Source organism: Oncorhynchus kisutch, linkage group LG25, assembly GCF_002021735.2.
Source record: "Oncorhynchus kisutch isolate 150728-3 linkage group LG25, Okis_V2, whole genome shotgun sequence".
Classification (NCBI taxonomy): domain Eukaryota; kingdom Metazoa; phylum Chordata; class Actinopteri; order Salmoniformes; family Salmonidae; genus Oncorhynchus; species Oncorhynchus kisutch.
The window spans coordinates 37,120,747-37,148,418 of record NC_034198.2 but is presented as its reverse complement, the minus strand read 5'-3'; the positions used below and the strand labels follow the sequence as shown (position 1 = coordinate 37,148,418).

Here is a 27,672-nt window from a genome sequence, read left to right as displayed (position 1 = left end):
AAGAAGAGAGAGAGGGGAAGATAGATGAAGGGAAAGGATAGAGAAAGGGGAAGATAGATGAAGGGAAAGGAGAGAGAGAGGGGAAGATAGATGAAGGGAAGGAAGAGAGAGAGAGAGGGGAAGACGGATTGAGTCGGCCCTCCCTCTTCCCTTGTCCTGTGCTTTAACATTACAGTTACATTTCCTGGCTTGGCACTGTGGAGGGTTGATGACATCATGCTTTGAGCGTGCAGCAGCAGCAGGAAGCAAAGGTTGATGGGTGTTTTTACGGACAGTTTTGGCAGGCGTCCCAGGCAATCCTCCAGGTTTTTCATTTCACTTTTCTCAGTGACCGGTCAGATGGAGGAGACACAGCAAGAGAAGCAGGGTGTTTAAGCTGGTTCTTACACCCCAGCTGGACCTCTCTCTCTCTCTGGACAGGCAGTGGCTGAGGCACCTGGGTCCCCACAGAGACAGGAAGTAGAGGTCTAGGTAAGACCGGTGGGGATGGGGTTGAGAGCGCACCTCTTAGGACAGTCTGCTCTCTTGTCATAGACGTAACAATAGAGCCATCTGAAGAGGCATACAGGTGGAGAGGAAGCAGCCCTGTTAGGGTGAGGTTGCTGTTGTTTTGTGATCTAAGGCTCCGACTGATCAGAGATGGGCAGTATTTATGTTACATGTATCTGAAATATGTATTTACATTTCTTCAGAGTATTTTGTAATTGGTATTACACTGGGCTGAACTACACTCCAATGCATTTTGTAACAAAACACTTTTGAGAGACAAAATACAAAATAATTTTCTATACCTTTTCTTCATAGTGGTCCACCATTTTGTGTCCCACTTTCACCCTGCGTTAGTATCAGATGTCTGATGGTGCTATGGTGTGATAAGAGCATTTGCTATATTAACTAAATGTAAATGGATATGTAAAAATGGACAACTGCAAAGCATGCTGAGTATTATTCTAATGACTGCTGCTCCCAAACATGGTTTTGTCTAGAAGGGATACAACTTTTGTCAGAATTGACTTTACTGAGCAGGTTTAGGTTTACTGAGCAGGTTAGAATAATTAATCTAGCAGGTTAGGAGAATGATGTTAAGCTGTATCCCATCTAGACATGACCCAAAACAGGTGTGCTCTGCAGTTCCGGATTTTCATGTATATACATTTACATATTGGTCATTTAGCAGGTACTCTTATCCAGAGTTTATTTTGATACATTGATCTTTATGGTATTCTGGAGGAGAGACAAGGAGAGACGAGAGGAGAGAGGAGACGAATCACTGGGTAGGGGTGGGGGAGGAGAGGAGAGGAGAGATAAATCACTGGATAGGGGTGGGGGAGGAGAGGGGAGAGGAGAGGAGAGGAGAGGAGAGGAGAGGAGAGGAGAGGAGAGGAGAGGAGAGGAGAGGAGAGGAGAGGAGAGGAGAGGAGAGGAGAGGAGAGGAGAGGAGAGGAGAGGAGAGGGGAGAGGAGAGGAATCACTGGATAGGGGTGTGGGAGGAGAGGAGAGAGGAGAGGAGAGGAGATAAATCACTGGATAGGGGTGTGGGAGGAGAGGAGAGGAGATAAATCACTGGATAGGGGTGTGGGAGGAGAGGAATCACTGGATGGGGCAGGGGAGGGGAGGTATCATTGGACTTTGGTAAACAAACTGTACTAGCTACTGTCTATTGATGTGGTAATGATTTGACTGGAAGAGAAAAAAGATTGTATTAGTAATTGTAGTAAATAGATAATGTCATGGCATTGATAAGCTTTTCATATTGCAGTAAGAGTGCTGCTCGTTCATGTTATTTATATGGATACTGGTCTTAAACTACTACCTGTTAGCGTACCATAGTTAAACACAGCAACGTCTGTTGTTGAGATGTCTATTGAGTGACATCACCACAGATTTCTCGATCACCCACCACTTGGGGGATTTCAAGTATATAGTGTTGACTAACTCATTTGTTTTTGTGTATTATATATATATATTTTTACATGATTCACACTGCAGAATTTGTTGTGCTTTAATCCCATAAACCAGTCTGTGTTTAACCACCGAAAGTGTTTCAAGAGAGGTTGCTGCAGTGATGCTTCAGATTGCTAATGACCTGAGCGCTCTGTGGGAGGCCCTATGCTGTGTGTGTGTGTGTGTGTGTGTGTACATGCGTGTGCTTCTGTGTATAACAGAGGTGTGTGTGTGTGTGTGTGTGTGTGTGTGTGTGTGTGTGTGTGTGTGTGTGTGTGTGTGTGTGTGTACATGCGTGTGCTTGTGTGTATAACAGAGGTGTGTGTGTGTGTGTGAAGAGGTGAAGAGAACAGATTTGAATCATTAGAGCCTAATTAACATTACTCTATTAGATTCACATTATTAGCTGATACTCAGGTCCCTTATCTCTCTGCTACATCAACAGTAGCACATGCGTTCAGAACCAGCCAACGCTCTGTGGAGAAGGAGAGGAGAGAGACAGATAGGCACCTTGCTTTTACGCCTTGAAGAAAGAAACCCAGTGATTCACAAGCGTGTTAAGACAGGAGTGTTAAGACAGGAGTGTTAAAACAGGAGTGTTACAACAGGAGTGTTAAGACAGGAGTGTTAAGACAGGACTGTTAAAACAGGACTGTTAAAACAGGAGTGTTAAGACAGGAGTGTTAAGACAGGAGTGTTAAAACAGGAGTGTTAAGACAGGAGTGTTAAGACAGGAGTGTTAAAACAGGAGTGTTAAAACAGGAGTGTTAAGACAGGAGTGTTAAAACAGGAGTGTTAAGACAGGAGTGTTAAGACAGGAGTGTTAAGACAGGAGTGTTAAGACAGGAGTGTTAAGACAGGAGAATTAGCTTTTGCTTCCTTTATATTTTAGATGTGTCTGAAATAGTGGAGCTTCAAAACCGTAATCGGACAGTTTAAAAAAAATCGTGTTATGAGGGTAGATTATCAAAATGTAGCATCTCACAGAGTCAGATTTGTGATGGGAACGGGCTATTTTTAAATAGGCTTTTTAATGAGGGCTTAGGGAAAACATTGAGCTTGTTTTCTGATAGAGAGAGAGAGAGACAGAGAGACAGAGAGAGAGAGACAGACAGAGAGACAGAGAGAGAGAGAGAGAGAGAGAGAGAGAGGGAGAGAGACAGAGAGAGAGAAAGAGAGACAGACAGAGAGACAGACAGAGAGAGAGAGAGAGAGAGAGAGAGAGAGAGAAGATGGCTGTAGCTAGCTCCCTGGCCCACAAATAGACAGCGTGTGCTAGCTGTAGCTAGCTCCCTGGCCCACAAATAGACAGTGTGTGCTAGCCTGGGTTATGTTTAAGCGATGTTGTCCAGATGTTTTGGTTTTTGTTATAACTACCAGCAACCAGTGTGGATTCCAGAGGAGTTTTTACCTCAACTGACTTTGTGTTTCTTGTTTTATCTCCAAAATCTCCTAAATGATTGCCTCTGTTGGTAGCATTTAGCCTCACAGTGGCAGTAGGTGTACTATTGATAGCACTAGCAAAACAGTCACAGTGACAATACTGTTGATAGCACCACAGGAGCACAGTCCTAACATGGGACAGACTGCTCATATCACTGGTACCCTTGAGCCATGGCGTATTACCACACTGCTGCTTCAGCCTTGTGGAATAGGATGGATGGTAGAACATGGTGGAGGCTAGGGTCTGATCCGTCCGAAGGACGCCTAACTGCACTTTCACAGCATTACAACATGAGCGTGTCAACAAGTCACGTGTGTTGAGCTGGTGACTTTATGTCAAGCCCCTGAGCATGTCTTTCAATGTCCCTCTGCTGGTTGACACTGATGATATGGTAAATATAGCTTGTGTGTGTGACAGGGCTGTCAGGGAGTGCCGTGCTCCACCTGTGTTGGTATTTCAGCACCATGGACAGCTGCATGCAGTAGCAACAGCTAGTGGGGCAGCCAATGGAGACCATTCAAACTGCTGTGCTCTGCTTCATGTTTCAATAGATGAAATATGAGAACATTTAAGAATACATGTTCCTGATGAGATGTTTCCTCTATAAACAAAGAAAAGAAAACGTAAACACAAAGCGACTTCAACAACAAGATGGTGCAGGGGAAGAAGTCCCCCAGACGCAGGGGAAGAAGTCCCCCAGACGCAGGGGAAGAAGTCCCCCAGACGCAGGTGAAGAAGTCCCCCAGACGCAGGTGAAGAAGTCCCCCAGACGCAGGGGAAGAAGTCCCCCAGATGCAGGGGAAGAAGTCCCCCAGACGCAGGTGAAGAAGTCCCCCAGACGCAGGGGAAGAAGTCCCCCAGACGCAGGGGAAGAAGTCCCCCAGACGCAGGGGAAGAAGTCCCCCAGACGCAGGGGAAGAAGTCCCCCAGACGCAGGGGAAGAAGTCCCCCAGACAATTGTATTTTTTGTTCCTTTATCCGCATTGTTTGTAACTTATTTATTTATTTTATTTTGTACACGACTCTGATGACGCGAAGGATACACTGCTTCCTTGGGAACAGGCCCCGATCCACGTGATCTGCGTGAAGAGGAGGCGGAGAAAGAGGGGCCGAAGGTCAGGCTGCCTTCTGAGAATTTGTAGGCGATCTAATAATTCTATGCTTGCTTCAAGGCAAATAACTCTGAAACATGCATGAGAGCACCAGCTGTTCCGGAAGACTGTGTGATCACGCTCTCCGCAGCCGATGTGTGTAAGAGCTTTAAACAGGTCAACATTCAGACAGATTACTAGAACGTGTACTGTGAGCATTCATTGACCAACTGGCAAGTGTCTTTACTGACATTTTCAACCTGTCCCTGTCCGAGTCTGTAATGCCAACATGTTTGAAGCAAAACACCATAGTCTCTGTGCCCAAGAACACTAAAGTAACCTGCCTAAACGACTACCAACTCATAGCACTCACGTCTGTAGCCATAAAGTGCTTTGAAAGGCTGGTATTGGCTCACATCAACACCACTATCTCATAAACCCTAGACCCACTCTGAATACAGTTCAGTGTTCAACACAATAGTACCCTCAAAGCCCATCTATAAGATAAGTACCCTGGGACTAAATGTCTTCCTCTGCAACTGGAACCTGGACTTCCTGACGGGTCGCCCCCAGGTGGTAAGGGTAGGTAACCACACATCCGCCACGCTGATCCTCAACACAGGGGCCGCTCACGGCTCGGCACGACTCCAACACCCATCATTCAATTTGCCGATGACACAACAGTGGTAGGCCTGATCACCGACAACGACGAGACACCCTATAGGGAGGAGGTCAGAGACCTGGCCATGTGGTGCCAGGACAACAACGTCTCCCTCAACGTGATCCAGACAAAGGAGATGATTGTGGAACTCAGGAAAAAGAGGACCGAGCCGCCCCCATTCTCATCGACGGGGCTGCAGTGGAGCAGGTTGAGAGCTTCAAGTTCCTTGGTGTCCACATCACCAAAAAACTAACATGTTCCAAGCACACAAAGACAGTCGTGAAGAGGGCACAACAAAACCTATTCCCCCTCAGGAGACTGAAAAGATTTGGCCTGGGTTATCAGCTCCTCAAAAGGTTCTACAGCTGCACCATCGCAGCATCACTGCCTGATATGGCAACTGCTCGGCCTCCGACCGCAAGGCACTACAGAGGATAGTGTGAACTGCCCAGTACATCACTGGGGCCAAGCTTCATGCCATCCAGGACCTCTATCCCAGGCGGTATCAGAGGAAGGCCCTAAAAATTGTCAAAGACCCCAGCCACCGTAGTCATAGACTGTTCTCTCTACTACCGCACGGCAAGCGGTAACAGAGCACCAAGTCTAGGTCCAAGAGGCTTCTAAACAGTTACTACCCCCAAGCCATAAGAACATCTAGTCAAATGGCTACCCTACATGTACATGCTACCTCGGTACCCCCTGTATATAGTCTCGCTATTGTTATTTCACTGCTGCTCTTTAATTACTTGTTACATTTATCTCTCATTCTTATCTGTATTTTTTTAAGCTGCATTGATGGTTAGGGGCTCCTAAGTAAGCATTTCAGTGTAAGGTCTACTACACCTGTCGTATTCAGGGGCATGTGACTAATATAATTTGATTTGATTTGATTTGAACAGCTTAACATTTCTTCGGGTTTCAGGCACAGTGTAATGTCCGCTCCGCGGTGTATTGAATCTCCTTTGATGTAAAACAACGTGCTTCTCCAGTGAAACACAATACATAAATGCATCCCATGATATTCTACCCTGTCCATGGGAATTACACAGGGTCTCTGGAATAGTGTAACCTTCTGATGCATTTAAATCTCCCAGCCAGCCTGCCCGGTCTGGCCATTAACGATACGCTGTTTGTATCCCAAATGGCACCTTATTCCCATTATAGTGCAGGATTTTTGCCAAGGGCTCATAGGGAATAGGGTGCAATTTGGGATGCTACCCATTGATTGTCTCACAGACAGAGAAGTAGAATTGACTTCCAGTCCGTTATGATGTAGTCTCTGTTTTGCAGACTGAACACTAGAGCCTGATAAACAGTAGAGCTTCATTAGAGTGGACAAGACACTACAGAACATTACATTGATTGACTGACTAGTATCGCAAGATTAGATCAATAGGGTAGCCTAGTGCTTAGAGTGTTGGACTAGTAACCGAAAGGTTGCAAGTTCAAATCCCCGAGCTGACAAGGTATAAATCTGTCATTCTGCCCCTGAACAGGCAGTTAACCCACTGTTCCCAGGCCGTCATTGAAAATAAGAATTTGTTCTTAACTGACTTGCCGAGTTAAATAAAGGTAAAATAAATAAAATACTTCATTGTTTCTTTCTCTCTCAGCGGCTATTTATTTATATTCTCTCTCTCTATTTCTCCATCTCTGTCTCTCTCTCTGTCTCTCTCTCTCTCTCTCTCTCTATTGCTCTCTCTCTCTCCATCTCTCTCTCTCTCTCTCTCTATTGCTCTCTCTCTCTCTCCATCTCTCTCTCTCTCTCTATTGCTCTCTCTCTCTCTCCATCTCTCTCTCTCTCTATTGCTCTCTCTCTCTCTCTCTCCATCTCTCTCTCTATTGCTCTCTCTCTCTCTCCATCTCTCTCTCTCTATTGCTCACTCTCTCTCTCCCTATTGCTCTCACTCTCTCTCTCTCCATCTCTCTCTCTATTGCTCTCTCTCTCTCTCCATCTCTCTCTCTCTCTCTTCCTCTCTCCATCTCTCTCTCTCTCTCTCTCTATTTTTCTCTCTCTCTCTCTCTCTATTTATCTCTCTTCCTCTCTATTTATCTATCTTCCTCTCTCCTTATCTCTCTTCCTCTCTCCTTATCTCTCTTCCTCTCTCCTTATCTCTCTCTCCTTATCTCTCTCTCCTTATCTCTCTTCCTCTCTCCTTATCTCTCTTCCTCCCTCCTTATCTCTCTCTCTCTCTCTCTCTCTTATTTCAATTCAATTCCATTTAAGGGAATTTATTGGCATGGGAAATATATGTTTTCATTGCCAAAGCCAGTGAAATAGATAATAAACAAAAGTGAAATAAACAATAAACAAATTAACAATAAACATTTCAAATGTCATATTATGTGCAAATAGGGAAAATAAACTAAATATGGGTTTTAATATGGCCATACATTTGGCAGGAGGTTAGGAAGTGCAGCTCAGTTTCCACCTCATTGTGTGGGCAGTGTGCACAAAACATTTGTGTACATAGAATTTATAATGTCTTGTGTTTTTCCCCCAACATCACTTTCCATCAATCCGCCCTCCCTCCTTTCTCCATCTCCCCCCTCTCCCTCTGTCTCCTTCTCCCTCTCTCCCTCTGTCTCCACCTGTCAACCAGGCCCAGTGTGATTCTGTCAACCAGGGCCCAGTGTGACTCTGTCAACCAGGGCTCAGTGTGATTCTGTCAACCAGGGCTCAGTGTGATTCTGTCAGCCAGGGTTTAGTGTGATTCTGTCAGCCAGGGTTCAGTGTAATTCTGTCAGCCAGGGCTCAGTGTGATTCTGTCAGCCAGGGCTCAGTGTGATTCTGTCAGCCAGGGCTCAGTGTGATTCTGTCAGCCAGGGCTCAGTGTGATTCTGTCAGCTAGGGCTCAGTGTGATTCTATCAGCCAGGGCTCAGTGTGATTCTGTCAGCCAGGGCTCAGTGTGATTCTGTCAGCCAGGGCTCAGTGTTATTCTGTCAGCCAGGGCTCAGTGTGATTCTGTCAGCCAGGGCTCAGGGTGATTCTGTCAGCCAGGGCTCAGTGTGATTCTGTCAGCCAGGGCTCAGTGTGATTCTGTCAGCCAGGGTTCAGTGTGATTCTGTCAGCCAGGGTGCAGTGTGATTCTGTCAACCAGGGCTCAGTGGGACTATTTCAGCCACGGTTCAGAGGTTAAGTGGCTGAGACTGAGGCTGAGACTGAGGCAGTCTGAGGCTGAGACAGTCTGAGGCTGAGACTGAGACTGCCGCTGAGGCTGAGACAGGCTGAGGCTGAGGCTGAGAGACAGACTGAGACTGAGAATGAGGCTGAGTCTGAGACAGGGTGAGACTAAGACTGAGACTGAGACTGAGACAGACAGACAGACAGGCTGAGACAGAGATAGAGACAGAGACAGGCTGATGCTGAGACAGAGACAGAGACAGGCTGAGGCAGAGACAGAGACAGGCTGAGACAGAGACAGGGACAGGCTGAGGTTGAGGCTGAGGATGAGACAGAGACAGGTTGAGATTGAGGCTGAGACAGAGACAGGTTGAGGCTGAGTCTGAGACAGAGACAGGCTGAGGTTGAGGCTGAGGCTGAGAATGAGGCTGAGACAGAGACAGAGACAGCCTGAGGCTAAGAATGAGGCTGAGACAGAGACAGGCTGTGGCTGAGAATCGGACTGAGGCTGAGGCTGAGACAGACTGAGCATGAGGCTGAGACAGACTGAGCATGAGGCTGAGACAGACTGGGACTGAGGCTGAGACAGACTGAGACTGAGGTTGAGAGGATGAGACTGAGGCTGAGGTTGAGACAGACTGAGGCTGAGACTGAGGCTGAAGCTGAGACTGAGACTGAGACAGAGCCTGGGACAGGCGGAGTCTGAGACAGAGACAGAGACAGGATGAGGGAGTGTATGAGAGGATCAGAGTGAGTGGGAGAGAGGAGAGAGAGGGGGAGAGAGGAGAGAGAGAGGGGGAGAGAGGAGAGAGAGGGGGCGAGAGGAGAGAGAGCGGGGGAGAGAGGAGAGAGAGAGGGGAGGAGAGAGAGAGGGGGCGAGAGGAGAGAGAGAGAGGGCGAGAGGAGAGAGAGAGGGGGCGAGAGGAGAGATAGGGAAGCAAAGAGAGAGAGTGGGGGGGGCTGAGACTGAGTGGGTTTATTGAGGGATCAAAAAGTGAGAGAGGGGGGAAGGGAGAGGGGGAGACACTAGAAAAGCTATTGACAAGGACAGAAAGGAGACTGAAGGTGTTTCTCAATATGCCTAGTACTGTGCTCCACACTCTCCTGCTCCAAGTGCACTCCCTCGAGGTTGTTCTCTTGAGTATGTAGAGTGTGTAGAACACATAAAACAATACACTTGAGAAGCACTCGCACTCTCCCTCCTGTGTTACCTCCAGCTGCGTCTCCCCATTCACTGAACCTCCTTCCAGCCAGACGATTAAAGATATGCACAAAGCAAGCGTTTTACTTCATAACTATCATCTAGATATATGTGAATTGCAGTAATCTAGCTAGTCAGCTAGTTACACAGACAAAGACAACCAAAAAAACTAAAGTCGAGTAAGGTAGCTAGTTAACCTTTTCTACTTATTGTGCGTAATTGTTTTAACGTGTTTGCGTCATATTTCTGTGCATGCTTTCCTTCAGAATATGTTCCAACGGAGTACACAGGCGCTACACAAAACGCTGAAATAAAATATAAAACATGCCTTACCTTTGACGAGCTTCTTCTGTTGGCACTCCAATATGTCCCATAAACATCACAATTGGTCCTTTTGTTCGATTAATTAATTCCGTCGATATATATCCAAAATGTCAATTTATTTGGAGCGTTTGATCCAGAAAAACACAGCTTCCAATTGCGCAACGTCACTACAAAATATCTCAAATGTTACCTGTAAACTTTGCCAAAATATTTCAAACTAATTTTGTAATACAACTTTAGGTATTTTTAAATGTTAATAATCGATCAAATTGAAGACGGGACAATCTGTGTTTAATACAGGAAGACAACAAACTAACGATACTTTTCTGGTCTTGCGCAACTCTCAAACAGTACACATAACGTGACAGTCATTCAAGATGGCCGTACTTCTTCATTACACAAAGGAATAACCTCAACCAATTAACAAAGACTGGTGACATCCAGTGGAAGTGGTAGGAACTGAAAACAAGTCCCTTAGAATTTTTAGGGACCCCCAAAAAAAAATTCTGAATAGTTAGTCCTCTGGGTTTTGCCTGCTGCATAAGTTCTGTTATACTCATAGACATGATTCAAACAGTTTTAGAAACTTCAGAGTGTTGTCTATCCATATATACTAATAGTATGCAAATCTTATATTCTGGGGATGCGTAGCAGGAGGTTGAAATTGGGCATGCTATTTATCCAAAAGTGAAAATGCTGCCCCCTATCCTGAAGAGGTTTTAATGGTCTCTGCTTGTTAAAACGCTCATTGTTCTGATTGGCCCATAGCATAATGACACGTGTGTCTTTTGCATGTGAGGTCATTATGGTGTGTGTGTTGTTAATTTTATCAGCCATGGAAGGGGATATGGTGTGTGTGTGTGTGTGTGTGTGTGTGTGTGTGTGTGTGTGTGTGTGTGTGTGTGTGTGTGTTGTTAATTTTATCAGCCATGGAAGGGGATATGGTGTGTGTGTGTGTGTGTGTGTGTGTGTGTGTGTGTGTGTGTGTGTGTGTGTGTGTGTGTGTGTGTGTGTGTGTGTGTGTGTGTGTGTGTGTGTTCAAGGTCTCTGCTTGTTAAAGCACTGTTCTCTAAGCTCTGATTGGCTGTAGTATAACAATGACACGTGTGTGTGCTTTCCATGTGACCTTGCTCAAAGTGTGTGTTCAGGGGTGAGGAAACGGAGGCTAAGCATGTGTGTGTGTGCGAGCGTGTGTGTGCGAGTGGTGTGTGTGCGAGTGGTGTGTGTGTGCTTCACAGGAGGCTGGTGAGGGGAGGATGGATCATAATAATGGTTGGAATGGAGTTAAATCAAACAGATGAGAAAACCATGTGTTTAATACAATTCCATTAATTTCATTCCAGTCATTACTATGAGCCCGTCCTCCCCAATTAGGGTGCCACCAACCACCTCTGGTGTGCTTCTGCGAGCATACAGTGGGACAAAAAAGTATTTAGTCAGCCACCAATTGTGCAAGTTCTCCCACTTAAAAAGATGAGAGAGGCCTGTAATTTTCATCATAGGTACACTTCAACTATGACAGCCAAAATGTGAAAAAAGGAGAAAATCACATTGTAGAATTTTTAATGAATTTATTTGCAAATTATGGTGGAAAATAAGTATTTGGTATTTTATTAGGATCTTCGTTAGCTGTGGCAAAAGCAGCAGCTGCTCTTACTGTGGTCCACACAGTACATGAAACAGGACTTTATACAGGACATTTAATAGACAAGAAATGTAAGAGCTGGATGGGGAAATGGAGTCGATGTGGGTGTGTGGAGTAGGGGGCTCTACTTCCTGTTTACACTTTTCCCCTGCTGCTTCTTGGTCACAGAAGAACCCATCTGATATGTAACGTAGTGTCATCCCACCAGGATCAGATACCTCAGTCTCAAACACACACACACACACTCACACACACACACACACGCGCACGCACGCACGCACGCACACACACACACACACACACACACACAAAGCACTCTCAAGGGTTGTTACCATGAAGCACCACTGTTCACAGCTGAGTCGATGGATCCGTTATATAATGGAGTGCTGCTTTTCTCCATTCAATAGAAATCAATACTTCAAAAACCGACTCCAGCTATTGATAACCACGCCAATCACGGAACCTTATAGAAACCTCTGGTGGAGAGATCTTCTATCCACTTCTCCTCCTGATATCCACAGCCAGAGAGAGGTCATCCATAAGCCTAACCACTCACACTGCTGCTTGAAACAGAACACAGCCGCAGAGAGGAGGAAAAGGAATGATGGGAGAGATGAAAAGATAGGAATATGGAAAGATGCACTCAGAGAAGGTGGAAAGCTTCAAGTTCCTCGGCGTACATATCATCACTGACGATCTGAAAGGGTCCTCCCACACAGACAGTGTGGTGAAGAAGGTGCAACAACGCCTCTTCAAACTCAGGAGGCTGAAGAAATTCAGACGGAACACCCCCCTATCCACATCGACGGAACAGTAGTGAAGAGGGTAGAAAGTTTTAAGTTCCTCGGCGTACACATCAAGGACAAGCTGAATTGGTCCACCCACACAGACAGTGTGGTGAAGAAGGTGCAACAACGCCTCTTCAAACTCAGGGGGCTGAAGAAATTCAGCTTGGCACCTAAAACACTCACAAACTTTTACAGATGTACAATTGAGAGCATCCTGTCGGGTTGTATCACCGCCTGGTATGGAAACTGTACCGCACGCAACCGCAGGGCTCTCCAGAGGCAAACGCACACTGCCTGCCCTCCAGGACACCTACAGCACCCGATGTCAGCAAAAAAGCCAAAAAGATCATCAAGGACATCAACCACCCGAGCCACTACCTGTTCACACCGCTATCATCCAGAAGGCGAGGTCAGTACAGGTGCCTCAATGCTGGGACTGAGAGACTGAAAAACAAGGCCATCATCAGCCTGTCAAACTGTTAAATAGCCATCACTAGCTGGCTACCACCCGGTTACGCAACTCTGCACCTTAGAGGCTGCTACCCATAGACATCTAATGACTAGTCACTTTAATAATGTTTACTGATTTACTCATCTCATACCCCCAAAACCAATTTACCCCCAAAACCAATTCTTTCTTTGGCCGCCTCTCCTTCCAGTTCTCTGCTGCCAATGACTGGAACGAACTACAAAAATCTCTGAAACTGGAAACACTTATCTCCCTCACTAGCTTTAAGCACCAACTGTCAGAGCAGCTCACAGATTACTGCACCTGTACATAGCCCACCTATAATTTAGCCCAAACAACTACCTCTTTCCCAACTGTATTTAATTTTTATTTATTTATTTATTTTGCTCCTTTGCACTCCATTATTTTTATTTCTACTTTGCACATTCTTCCATTGCAAAACTACCATTCCAGTATTTTACTTGCTATATTGTATTTACTTTGCCATCATGGCCTTTTTTGCCTTTACCTCCCTTCTCACCTCATTTGCTCACATTGTATATAGACTTGTTTATACTGCATTATTGACTGTATGTTTGTTTTTACTCCATGTGTAACTCTGTGTCGTTTTATCTGTCGAACTGCTTTGCTTTATCTTGGCCAGGTCGCAATTGTAAATGAGAACTTGTTCTCAACTTGTCTACCTGGTTAAATAAAGGTAAAATAAAATAAAAAAAATAAAAAAATATGTATATCCTGTATTCGATTCTACTGTATTTTAGTCAATGCCACTCTGACATTGTTCGTCCTAATATTTATATATCTCTTAATTCCATTCTTTCACTTTTAGATGTGTGTATTGTTGTGATTTGTTAGATACTACTGTATTGTTGGAGCTAAGAACACAAGCATTTAGTTATACCCGCAATAACATCTGCTACATATGTTGTATGTAACAATAACATTTAATTTGATTTGAGAATGTTGGAGAACACAAGGAATAGTGACAAAGGGATGTTATCTGGATTTATGGTTTAGGTGTGTGTGTGTTTGTGTTTGTGTCTCTTTGTGTGGGTGTGTGTTTGTGTCTGTTTGTTTGTGTCTGTGTGTCTGTGTGTGTGTTTGTTTGTGTGTGTGTGTGTGTGTGTGTGTCTGTGTGTGTGTGTGTGTCTGTCTGTGTGTGTGTGTGTGTGTGCGTATGCGTGTGTGTGTGTGTGTTTGTGCCTGCGAGTGTGTGTTTGTGTGTGTGTATGGATTCTATTCTATTTTATCCACAGGGAAATGGTCCATCCATGTGTGTATATTGAGCTGTTTTAATAATATATATATACATATATATTTACAAAAAAATATATATATTTCTCCGGTGAGGAGCAGTGATTATGTAACAAGCCTCCGTATACATGGAGCCCTATCAGTGTGACGTCACACCCATGTACAGTCATACAGTCACAGCCTGTGGTCAGGTGTTTGGCATACCTAACCATGGCTAATGCTAATGGCTAATGCAAATGGTTAATGCTCATTGCTAATGTTAACGGCTAATGCTAATGGCTAATGCAAATTGTTAATGCTCATTGCTAATGTTAACGGCTAATGCTAATGGCTAATGCAAATTGTTAATGCTCATTGCTAATGTTTACGGCTAATGCTAATGGCTAATGCAAATGGTTAATGCTCATTGCTAATGTTAACGGCTAATGCTAATGGCTAATGCAAATTGTTAATGCTCATTGCTAATGTTTACGGCTAATGCTAATGGCTAATGCAAATTGTTAATGCTCATTGCTAATGTTTACGGCTAATGCTAATGGCTAATGCAAATGGTTAATGCTCATTGCTAATGTTAACGGCTAATGTTAATGGCTAATGCTCATCCCGAATGTAGCATCTAAATGAAGCTTGTTTTGTTGTTACATTGTCATTGGACTTGGCAGAGCATATAGCTACATGTGAGATGTGCACCTGCAGATCCACAGCCTGTCTGTCTGCTTTTCCTCAGTGGTGTATTACTAATTTCAATGGTCCTTCGAGACACATTGTTGTAATCTTCCATTTATCCCATTTTGCTATTTAATGGTCCATGTTACGGTAATGACATTTTTAATAACTTTTTTAAATATTTTTTCTTATTTTATTTTATTTTTCACTTGGGAGGCCACATTTATTTGTATTTTTAAAGATGACTGAAACTTCTCTGTAAACAACGCACAGCTGCAAGATGATGAATGATGAAATGAAAATGATCCCCCCCCCCAAAACAGATGAAGAGTATTTCGAAGGCCACAGCCCAGAGACATACAAAACATGATATCACCGTCACAGTGTGACTTTAACCAACATTAATAAAAATACCAGACATCAACTCCTGTTAGTATACACCCACTGTGTTATCTTATCACAGAGTTACTATCTGTTCTTCTGAGCATCAGAGAACAACGGAGGAGGACACATTCGCCACGGGGATGCATAATGACAACAGGAAATGAAGTGTAACAGACGCCCAGCATCTAAATAATCATCCAGACAACGACAAAGTCCCGAGGCCGAACCAATGTAATGATATAATGAGACAGATAAAATAAAGAGAAAAGAAATGGAGAGAAAGAGGGAGAAGGGAGGAGGGAGCAGGGAAGGAGAGGAAGAGGGAGGATAGAAGGAGGGGAGGAGGGGAAGAGGGAAGGAGGGAAGGAGAGAAAGAGACAGGAGGGAAGGAGAGTAGGAGGGAATGAGGGAGGAGGGTAGGAGAATGAGGGAAGAGCGAAGGAAAGGAGGAGGGAAGGAGAGAAAAATGGAGTAGATAAGGAGGGAGGAGGGAAGGACAGAAAGAGGGAGGAGGGAAGGAGGGGAGGAGAGAAAGAAGGAGGAGGGAAGGAGGCTGGATGGATGGAGAGAAAGAGACAGGAGGTAAGGAGGGTAGGAGGGAATGAGGGAAGAGAGAAAGAGGGAAGGAGGGAGGAGGGTAGGAGAACGAGGGAGGAGGGAAGGAAGGGAGGAGGGAAGCAGGGGAGAGAGGAATCATGGTACATACAGCTCCTTCCAAAAGTATTCATCCCCTTTGGTGTTTTTCCTATTTTGTTGCATTAATTTAAATGGATTTTTATTTGGATTTCATGTAATGGATGTACACAAAAGAGTCCAAATTGCTGAAGTGAAATGAACATTTGAAGACAAAAAAACCCAGGAAAGTGGTGTGTGCAGATGTATTCACCCTCTTCACTATGAAGACCCTCAATAAGATCTGGTGCAGCCAAATACCTTCAGATGTCACATAATTAGTTAAATGAAGTCTACCTGTGTACAATCTAAGTGTCACATGACCTGTCACATGATCTCAGTATATATACACCTGTTCTGAAAGGCCCCAGAGTTTGCAACACCACTAAGCAAGCGGCACCATGAAGACAAAGGAGCTCTCCAAACAGGTCAGGGACAAAGTTGTGGAGAAGTACAGATCAGGGTTGGGTTCTAAAAAATATCTGAAACTTTCAACATTATTAAAAAATTGAAAGAATATGACACCACAACAAGCCGCCCACCAAAACTCACGGACCAGGCGAGGAGGGCATTAATCAGAGAGGCAACAAAGAGACCAAAGATAACCCTGAAGGAGCTGCAAGCTCCACAGCATAGATTGGAGGATCTGTCGATAACACCACTTTAAAAGTATACTCCACAGAGCTGGGCTTAATGGAAGAGTGGCCAGAAAAAAGCCATTGCTTAAAGAAAAAAATATGCAAACACATTTGGTGTTCGCCAAAAGGCATGTGGGGGATTCCCCAAACATATGTAAGAAGGTACACCTCTCATCACCCTATGGGGATGTTTTTCATCGGCAGGGACTGGGAAACTGGTCAGACTTGAAGGAATGATGTATGTAAGAAATAACACGTAAAAAAAAAAAATAAACTGCATAGTTTCCTAGGAACGCGAGGCGGCCATCTCTGTCGGCGCCGGAAGTCATACAAGGGGTGTTCCCTCTGCCTGTTCACCCCGCTATCATCCAGAAGGCGAGGTCAGTACAGGTGCATCAGAGCTGGGACCAAGAATCTAAAAAACAGCTTCTATCTCAAGGCCATCAGACTGTTAAACAGCCACCACTAACATTGAGTGGCTGCTGCCAACACACTGACACTGACACTGACTCAACTCCAGCCACTTTAATAATGGGAATTGATGGGAAATGATGTAAATATATCACTAGCCACTTTAAACAATGCTACCTAATATAATGTTACATACCCTACATTATTCATCTCATATGTATATGTATATACTGTACTCTATATCATCTACTGCATCTTTATGTAATACATGTATCACTAGCCACTTTAACTATGCCACTTTGTTTACATACTCATCTCATATGTATATACTGCACTCAATACCATCTACTGTATCTTGCCTATGCCGCTCTGTACCACCACTCATTCATATATCTTTATGTACATATTCTTTATCCCCTTACACTTGTGTTTATAAGGTAATAGTTTTGGAATTGTTAGCTAGATTACTTGTTGGTTATTACTGCATTGTCAGAACTAGAAGCACAAGTATTTCGCTACACTCGCATTAACATCTGCTAACCATGTGTATGTGACAAATAAAATTTGATTTGATTTGATTTGGCGCTGAATACAGGGAAATTCTTGAGGGAAACCAGTTTCAGTCTTCCAGAGATTTGAGACTGGGACGGAGGTTCACCTTCCAGCAGGACAATGACCTTAAGCATACTGCTAAAGCAACACTCGAGTGGTTTAAGGGGAAACATTTAAAAGTCTTAGAATGGCCTTGTCAAAGCCCAGACCTCAATGCAATTACGAATCTGTGATATGACTTAAAGATTGCTGTACACCAGTGGAACCCAACCAACTTGAAGGAGCTGGAGCAGTTTTGCCTTGAAGAATGGGCAAAAATCCCAGTGGCTAGATGTGCCAAGCTTATAGAGACCCCAAGAGACTTGTAGCTGTAATTGCTGCAAATGTTGGCTCTGCAAATTATTGACTTTGGGGGGTGAATAGTTATGCAAATTGTTATTATTATTCAAATGTTCTTTTTTTTGGTCTTATTTCCTGTTTATTTCACAATAACAAATATTTTGCATCTTCAAAGTGGTAGGCATGTTGTGTAAATCAAATGATACAACCCCCCCCCCCCCCAAAATATATTTTAATTCCAGGTTGTAAGGCAACAAAATAGGAACAATGCCAAGGGGGTGAATACTTTCGCAAGCCACTGAAGTTGATGCTAAGTCGGGAACAGGGATGCACTGACACAATTCAACCTTTTCCTGACCCTCCTTCAACCAGCCCTTCTACCCCCTTGTGCTTCCTGCTGCTGTGGGATACATAAGGAACTGCAGGCATTCTTGTAGTTTAACCCTTACATGAAAGACTGACACAGGGATCCAAAATGGCAGCCTCTCTACGTTGTGAACCCTTCAGTTAGCATTTGCCTCCCTGCCACTGGGCTCGTTAGGGCTCCACCTGAGCCAGCCTGAGCCTTCGTTAGAGCCATGAGGCTGACGTAACCATCAGCATCACTATGTCAGCCTGAGTTAAAGAACTGGTCTAAACATACAAGTGAAAGTCAATTGCTACTTGTTTTATTTCCCCTCATCGATCGTACAGTGTCATAACTACCCCACCACAACCCCACGGGTAACCAGACACCTCTCCTCCCTTTCTCCCCCTCTCCCCTCTCCTCCCTTTCTCCCCTCCTCCCCTCTCTTCCCTTTCTCCTCTCCTCTCCTCTCCTCTCCTCCCATTCTCTCCTCTCCTACTCTTCTCACATTCTCTCTTCCTCTCCTCTCCTCCCCTTCTCCCCTCTCCTCCCTTTCTCCTCTCCTCTCCTCTCCTCTCCTCTCCTCTCCTCTCCTCTCCTCTCCTCTCCTCTCCTCTCCTCTCCTCTCCTCTCCTCTCCTCTCCTCTCCTCTCCTCTCCTACTCTTCTCACATTCTCTCTTCCTCTCCTCTCCTCCCCTTCTCCCCTCTCTTCCCTTTCTCCTCTCATCTCCTCTCCTCCCATCCCATTCTCTCCTCTCCTCTCCTCCTCTCCTCCCCTTCTCCTGTATCCTCTGTCCTTCCACTTGTCGTCTGTGTCGTCCAGAACATCCAAAGGGAAGTAGTCAAACATGTCTCCTGTACAGACTTTGATTGGGTTAGGGTTAGCCCAGTAATCAGTGTAGCAGCCTGGGTTGACTGATCTTCAGGCATTGTTCGGCTAACCGCCTCCCTGCAGCCCACGTACTGTAACCCATTTACGCAGGAAACAGTATTTCAAAGCTAACTGTGGTGGTGAGCTACAGCTAATGCAATGTTTCTGTTTCTCCAGAGCAGCCATTTTGATTTTCCTTACTTTTTCTACTTGACATGTCGCGTGTGTGCGTGTGTGTATGTATGTGTGTGTGCATGTGTGTGCGTGTGTGTGTGCGCCCGTACAGTATGTTTAAGCCCAGGTATCTGACGCGTGTCCTTCCCAAGGCTCAGTGTTGTGCCTGGATATGCTGAATTTTCCCCTGCCTGTTCTGTTCTGTGCTGTTTAGCAGGCAGCCTTAGCTAGGGCTTCACCAACACACACACACACACACACACACACACACATATACACGTATACACACACACACACACATATACACGTATACACACACACACATATACACGTATACACACACACACACACACACACACACACACACACACACACACACACACACACACACACACACACACACACACACACACACACACACACACACACACACACACACACACGTATACACACACACACACACACACACACTCCAAAAACATCACTGGGTTGTTTACTCAGCACTGTTCTGTTGACCCTGGAGGCCATGCAGATACAGGACTTTCAGTTAATGTTTGTGTGTGTGTGTGTGTGTGTGTGGTGTGTGTGTGTGTGCACGTGCAGATAACTTTCAACTGGCTCTGAACAATTCCACAGACACACTGACAGTATATTTCTAATATTAGTTTTTTTTACAATAAATTTTACACAAATTTCGGAACCTTGATGTCATTTTTCAAAACTCTAGATACAATACTCACAACCAATGATCAAAATGCATTTTTTTTAAAACTCTAACACTTTTTTCAGTTGCTTGGATACAATACACATATAGCTAAGATCATTTGTTCATTGAACTAAAATTACCTGTTTAAAATGACACAACTTAACATCAAAGTATTACCATTTCAAAATGCAATTCACACATTACATCTGAGATGACTGTCTATTAATTTCATTACAATGATCTAACTATCAACTGATACAACTGCTGAAAATGATAAGTAACTGTTGCATTACTCTTAATGCATAGTTTTATGGAAACTGACAAACAATATTCCATGTTAAGGCCATGAAATCTTCAGGATAACGAGATCCATTGACACCAATTACCATGGAGCATGAACCAATTAGCTATGGATGTAATATTTCATCATCATTCTTTATCAGACACTGTTTCTATGGTCCCATGTACCACTTTTCCAGACCATGTTTTCAGATTTGACATTACTGTATACTCACTGGCCACTTTATTAGGTACACCTATCTAGTACTGGGTAGGACCCCCTTTTGCCTCCACAACAGCCTGAGTTATTCACGCTGTTGTACGTTAAGAGATGCCCATAGCTGTTATTTGAGAGTTTGTGGCCTTTCTGTTAGCTTGAATGAGTCTGGACATTCTCCTCTGACCTCTCTCTGGACATTCTCCTCTGACCTCTCTCTGGACATTCTCCTCTGACCTCTCTCTGGACATTCTCCTCTGACCTCTCTCTGGACATTCTCCTCTGACCTCTCTCTGGACATTCTCCTCTGACCTCTCTCTGGACATTCTCCTCTGACCTCTCTCTGGACATTCTCCTCTGACCTCTCTCTGGACATTCTCCTCTGACCTCTCTCTGGACATTCTCCTCCTATTTTTGCTTTGATTCAAAGAAACCTATGAGTAATTTTATTTTATGTCATCAATACATTTCAGATTTTGTTCAATGATTCCACTGTGTCTGTAGTATTCTCTTTACTAGTCCTTTTACAGTGATGTATTTACGTGTAGTACCATAATGAAACACATAATTTGTACTACTATATTTAATGATTGTACGAACAACTACACAGTGAAACTATCGGTATCTTGTGTGTGGGTGATCTAAATGAATGTTCCTATGGTATTTCATGATAAATCAGTTATTTGAACCGATGATTCTGCCAGTGCAAGGTTTCTTTAAAGATATGAATGCACAATGCAATGTTTTGAACATTGGACAGCCTGTGTTACAAGTGATGACCGTTTTCAGTTTTGTGTCTAGAGTTTTGTAAAATGACCACAAGGTTTTGAAATTAGTGCCAAAGGGATTGTAAAAAACTGAATCAAGTCCTTCTCAGTTACTTTTCATTGCCTCTTGGCAGGCCTGGATGACTGCTACTGAACCATGGCTATTGGATAGGGAAGATGTTTAATTTAAAGAGCAGTCCTCAAACCACTGAAATCTCCCAAGACAATATTCACACCTAGAACCAGCAATGTGATCATAACAGCACTAGGCCTTCATGTATTCTCTATGTTCATTGGCTTCCTGGGAATGACCATGTGACCAGCTTTTATCCTTGATGCGTCCCTTCATGGTAAACATGGACAATCCCAGATGTGCTGTCAATTAGTCATAGCTACTGTATTGAGCATAATTAAATTCAGTGTTTTGTAACAGGTTGATTTTCTTGTTCTGTTGTGTCCAACACAACCGATGGTCTCCCTCCCTCCCCTCCCTCCCTCCCTCCCTCCCTCCCTCCCTCCCTCCCTCCCTCCCTCCCTCCCTCCCTCCCTCCCTCCCTCCCTCCCTCCCTCCCTCCCTCCCTCCCTCCCTCTCTCTTTCTTGTATCTTATCTCTCCATCATTATCTTTCACTATTCTGAAGCTCTAATGTATCACTTACCTTTCTTCTCTCTGTCTCTGTCTCTTTCTGTTTCTCTCTCTCTCTCTTTCTTTCTCTCTCTCCCCCTCTCTCTCTCTCCTCCCCCCCCCCTCTCTCTCCTCTCTCTCTCTCTCTCTCTCTCTCTCTCTCCTCCCTCTCTCTCTCTCTCTCTCTCTCTCTCTCTCTCTCTCTCTCTCTTCTCTGTCTCGCTGTCTGGTTGTCTCTCTCTCTCTTTCTCCCTGACTCTCTCTGTCTCAATTCAATTTCACATCAATTCAATTTAAGGGCTTTAGTGGCATGGGAAACATATGTTCACAAAGCAAGTAAAATAGATAATGAACTAAAGTGAAATAAACAATTTAATTAAAAAAAATAACAGTAAACATTATACTCACAAAAGTTCCAAAAGAATAAAGACATTTCAAATGTCATATTATATATTTATAAAGTGTTGTAATGATGTGCAAATAGTTAAAGTACAAAAGGGAAGATAAATAAACATAAATATGGGTTGTATTTACAATGGTGTTTGTTCACTGGTTGACCTTTTTCTTGTGACAACAGGTCACATATCTTGCTGCTGTGGTGGCACACTGTGGTATTTCACTCCGTAGATATGGGAGTCTGCTTTCTAATTCTTTGTGGGTCTGTGTAGAGGGAAATATGTGTCTCTAATATGGTCATACATTTGGCCGGAGGTTAGGAAGTGCAGCTCAGTTTCCACCTCATTTTGTGGGCAGTGAGCACATTGCCTATCTTCTCTTGAGAGCCATGTCTGCCTATGGCGGTCTTTCTCAATGGCAAGGCTACGCTCATTGAGTCTGTACATAGTCAAAGCTTTCCTTAAGTTTGGGTCAGTCACAGTGGTTAGGTATTCTGCCACTGTGTACTCTCTGTTTAGGGCCAAATAACATTCTAGTTTGCTCTGTTTTTTGTTAATTCTTTCCAATGTGTTAAGTAATTATCTTTTTGTTTTCTCATGATTTGGTTGGGTCTAATTGTGCTGCTGTCCTGGGGCTCTGTGGGGTCTATTTGTGTTTGTGAACAGAGCCCCAGGACCAGCTTGCTTAGGGGACTCATCTCCAGGTTCGTCTCTCTGTCCCTCAAGTAAAGTTTTTAATGTCACATGCAAGTACAGTGAAATGCCTTTCTTGCAAACTAAAAAAAAACACACAAGACAGAAGAATAAATATCTGAAGAACACAATCAGTAAGCATACTGTCCTGTCTTTGGCATCATTAAAGTGATAAAATACTTATTTTATCAAATAAATTCTCTGTAATTATTATGATGTGATTAAACTAATCATGTAAATGTAATTAATCAGGAATTCGGGGCACCAAGGAAAATCTTCAGATTACAAAGTTATAATTTTCCTAATATAACTTTTCAGATATTTTAATATCTGATCAATTAGTCTTCTAATTAATGAATTGTTCTTTACCTCACGTTAGTTGCATTCCAAACGTCGTAAGTTGTTGGTTATCTGCACGAACCCAGCCTTCACTAAGAATCATCCATACATCAATTGTCTTAATCATTTATTTACTAACTAACTAAATAATCACAGAAATGCATAACAAACAAACAAACAGTAGGTATGGTTACAAGGAAATTATTAGGGATGTGCCCTAGTGGGCTAAACCGGTATGACGGCTGAGAAGGTGCGAAAGACAGAAGACTCTACACAGTTGATAATTATATTGATAGAAATACTAATCCTTTGCACATGAACGCTCACTCATCCGGGAATAATTGCAATTAATATATATATTTACGCCCAGTGTGTCATCGTGATCTCTATTAGAATCATCCGTCTTTCTGTTGGAAAGTTCATCTGAACTTCTCTTTGTGTCCCTGGAGTCTTTCGTGGTTAGAATGGGATACTTCAGAGTCCCATTCAGAAATGTTCTTATAGAATAGTTGTTTCGACGGTTGTCGGTCTTCGCATTCCAGGTCGACAACCTCACACTCAACGTCAACAAAACTAAGGAGATGATTGTGGACTTCAGGAAACAGCAGAGGGAACACCCCCCTATCCACATCGATGGAACAGTAGTGGAGAGGATAGTAAGTTTTAAGTTCCTCGGCGTACACATCACAGACAAACTGAATTGGTCCACCCACACAGACAGCATCGTGAAGAAGGCGCAGCAGCGCCTCTTCAACCTCAGGAGGCTGAAGAAATTCGGCTTGTCACCAAAGGCACTCACAAACTTCTACAGATGCACAATCGAGAGCATCCTGGCGGGCTGTATCACCGCCTGGTACGGCAACTGCTCCGCCCACAACCGCAAGGCTCTCCAGAGGGTAGTGAGGTCTGCACAACGCATCACCGGGGGCAAACTACCTGCCCTCCAGGACACCTACACAACCCGATGTCACAGGAAGGCCATAAAGATCATCAAGGACAACAACCACCCGAGCCACTGCCTGGTCACCCCGCTATCATCCAGAAGGCGAGGTCAGTACAGGTGCATCAAAGCTGGGACCGAGAGACTGAAAAACAGCTTCTATCTCAAGGCCATCAGACTGTTAAACAGCCACCACTAACATTGAGTGGCTGCTGCCAACACACACACTAAACTCCAGCCACTTTAATAATGGGATTTGATGCGAAATGATGTAAAATATATCACTGGCCACTTTAAACAATGCTACCTAATATAATGTTTACATACCCTACATTATTCATCTCATATGTATACGTATATACTGTACTCTATATCATCTACTGCATCTTTATGTAATACATGTATCACTAGCCACTTTAACTATGCCACTTTGTTTACATACTCATCTCATATGTATATACTGTACTCAATACCATCTACTGTATCTTGCCTATGCCGCTCTGTATCAGGAAAATCAAAAGATATCAGACCTCAGAAAAATAAATGGTAGACCTCCACAAGTCTGGTTCATCCTTGGGAGCAATTTCCAAATGCCTGAAGGTACCAGGTTCATCTGTACAAACTATAGTACACAAGTATAAACACCATGGGACCACCCAGCCGTCATTCCGCTCAGGAAGGAGATGCGTTCTGTCCTCCTAGTGACGAACGTACAATTACGTGGATATATTGAAGCAACATCTCAAGACATCTGTCAGGAAGTTAAAGCTTGGTCACAAATGGGTCTACCAAATGGACAATCACCCCAAGCATACTTCCAAAGTTGTGACAAAATGGCTTAAGGACAACAAAGTCAAGGTATTGGAGTGGCCAACACAAAGCCCTGACCTCAATCCTATAGAACATTTGTGGGCAGAACTGAAAAACCATGTGTTAGCAAGGAGGCCTACAGACCTGACTCAGTTACACCAGCTCTGTCAGGAGGAATGTGGGAAGCTTGTGGAAGGCTACGACCCAAGTTAAATAATTTAAAGGCAATGCTACCAAATACTAATTGAGTGTATGTAAACTTCTGACCCACTGGGAATGTGATGAAAGAAATGAAATCTTAAATAAGTCTCTCAACTATTATTCTGACATTTCAAATTCTTAAAATAAAGTGGTGATCCTAACTGACCTAAGACAGGGTATTTTTACTAGGGTTAAATGTCAGGAATTGTGAAAGACTGAGTTTAAATGTATTTGGCTAAGGAAGATGTATGTAAACTCCCGACTTCAACTGTATGTATATAAGGGTAAGGTTACAAGGCAACAGGATATAAGATGAACAGAGTAGCAGTAGCTTATATGTGAATGTGTGTAGAGTCAGTATACGTGCATGTTATGTGTGAGCAGATGAGGTGTCTGTGAATGTGTAGAGTCCTGTCAGTATGTAGAGTACTGTCAGTGTGTAGAGTCCTGTTAGTGTGTAGAGTCCTGTCAGTATGTAGGGTCCTGTCAGTGTGTAGAGTCCTGTTAGTGTGTAGAGTCCTGTCAGTGTGTAGAGTCCTGTCAGTGTGTAGGGTCCTGTCAGTGTGTTGGGCCCTGTCAGTGTGTAGAGTCCTGTCAGTGTCCGTGTGTAGAGTCCTGTCAGTGTGTAGGGTCCGGTCAGTGTGTTGGGCCCTGTCAGTGTGTAGAGTCCTGTCAGTGTCAGTGTGTAGAGTCCTGTCAGTGTGTAGAGTCCTGTCAGTGTGTAGGGTCCTGTCAGTGTGTTGTGCCTTGTCAGTGTGTAGAGTCCTGTCAGTGTCAGTGTGTAGAGTCCTGTCAGTGTGTAGGGTCCTGTTAGTGTGTAGAGTCCTGTCAGTGTGTAGAGTCCTCTCAGTGTGTAGAGTCCTGTTAGTGTGTAGAGTCCTGTCAGTGTGTATAGTCCTGTCTGTGTGTATAGTCCTGTCAGTGTGTAGAGTCCTGTCAGTTTGTAGAGTCCTGTCAGTGTGTATAGTCCTGTCAGTGTGTATAGTCCTGTCAGTGTGTAGAGTCCTGTTATTGTGTAGAGTCCTGTCAGTGTGTATAGTCCTGTTAGTGTGTATAGTCCTGTCAGTGTGTAGAATCCTGTCAGTGTGTAGAGTCCTGTTAGTGTGTAGAGTCCTGTCAGTGTGTAGAGTCCTGTCAGTGTGTAGAGTCCTGTCAGTGAGTTTAGTCCTGTCAGTGTGTAGAGTCCTGTCAGTGCGTTTTGTCCTGTCAGTATGTAGAGTCCTATTAGTGTGTAGAGTCCTGTTAGTGTGTAGAGTTCTGTCCGTGTGTAGAGTCCTGTCAGTGTGTATAGTCCTGTTAGTGTGTAGAGTCCTGTCAGTGTGTAGAGTCCTGTCAGTATGTAGAGTCCTGTCAGTGTGTAGAGTCCTGTCAGTGTGTAGAGTCCTGTCAGTGTGTAGAGTCCTGTCAGTGTGTAGAGTTCTGTCAGTTTGTAGAGTCCTGTCAGTGTGTATAGTCCTGTCAGTGTGTAGAGTCCTGTCAGTGTGTAGGGTCCTGTCAGTGTGTTGGGCCCTGTCAGTGTGTAGAGTCCTGTCAGTGTCCGTGTGTAGAGTCCTGTCAGTGTGTAGGGTCCGGTCAGTGTGTTGGGCCCTGTCAGTGTGTAGAGTCCTGTCAGTGTCAGTGTGTAGAGTCCTGTCAGTGTGTAGAGTCCTGTCAGTGTGTAGGGTCCTGTCAGTGTGTTGTGCCCTGTCAGTGTGTAGAGTCCTGTCAGTGTCAGTGTGTAGAGTCCTGTCAGTGTGTAGGGTCCTGTTAGTGTGTAGAGTCCTGTCAGTGTGTAGAGTCCTGTCAGTGTGTAGAGTCCTGTTAGTGTGTAGAGTCCTGTCAGTGTGTAGAGTCCTGTCAGTGTGTAGAGTCCTGTTAGTGTGTAGAGTCCTGTCAGTGTGTATAGTCCTGTCCGTGTGTATAGTCCTGTCAGTGTGTAGAGTCCTGTCAGTTTGTAGAGTCCTGTCAGTGTGTATAGTCCTGTCAGTGTGTATAGTCCTGTCAGTGTGTAGAGTCCTGTTATTGTGTAGAGTCCTGTCAGTGTGTATAGTCCTGTCAGTGTGTATAGTCCTGTCAGTGTGTAGAATCCTGTCAGTGTGTAGAGTCCTGTTAGTGTGTAGAGTCCTGTCAGTGTGTAGAGTCCTGTCAGTGTGTAGAGTCCTGTCAGTGCGTTTAGTCCTGTCAGTGTGTAGAGTCCTGTCAGTGCGTTTTGTCCTGTCAGTATGTAGAGTCCTATTAGTGTGTAGAGTCCTGTCAGTGTGTAGAGTCCTGTCAGTGTGTATAGTCCTGTTAGTGTGTAGAGTCCTGTCAGTGTGTAGAGTCCTGTCAGTATGTAGAGTCCTGTCAGTGTGTAGAGTCCTGTCAGTGTGTAGAGTCCTGTCAGTGTGTAGAGTCCTGTCAGTGTGTAGAGTCCTGTCAGTGTGTAGAGTTCTGTCAGTTTGTAGAGTCCTGTCAGTGTGTATAGTCCTGTCAGTGTGTATAGTCCTGTCAGTGTGTAGAGTCCTGTTAGTGTGTAGAGTCCTGTCAGTGTGTATAGTCCTGTCAGTGTGTATAGTCCTGTCAGTGTGTAGAGTCCTGTCAGTGTGTAGAGTCCTGTCAGTGTGTAGAGTCCTGTCAGTGTGTATAGTCCTGTCAGTGTGTAGAGTCCTGTCAGTGTGTAGAGTCATGTTAGTGTGTAGAGCCCTGTTAGTGTGTAGAGTCCTGTCAGTGTGTAGAGTCCTTT

The 27,672-nt window shown here is 44.2% G+C and overlaps 1 protein-coding gene across 1 annotated transcript in view; it reads left to right on the top strand.

The window, feature by feature from the left end:
- Nucleotides 1–3,966: 3,966 nt before the first annotated feature.
- Nucleotides 3,967–27,672, top strand: part of aatkb (apoptosis-associated tyrosine kinase b) — a 91,094-nt gene continuing 67,388 nt past the window's right edge. The window contains exon 1 of the mRNA XM_031804844.1: nt 3,967–4,347. Within this exon, the coding sequence (XP_031660704.1) occupies nt 3,967–4,347 (381 nt within the window). The remainder of the gene's footprint in view (nt 4,348–27,672) is intronic.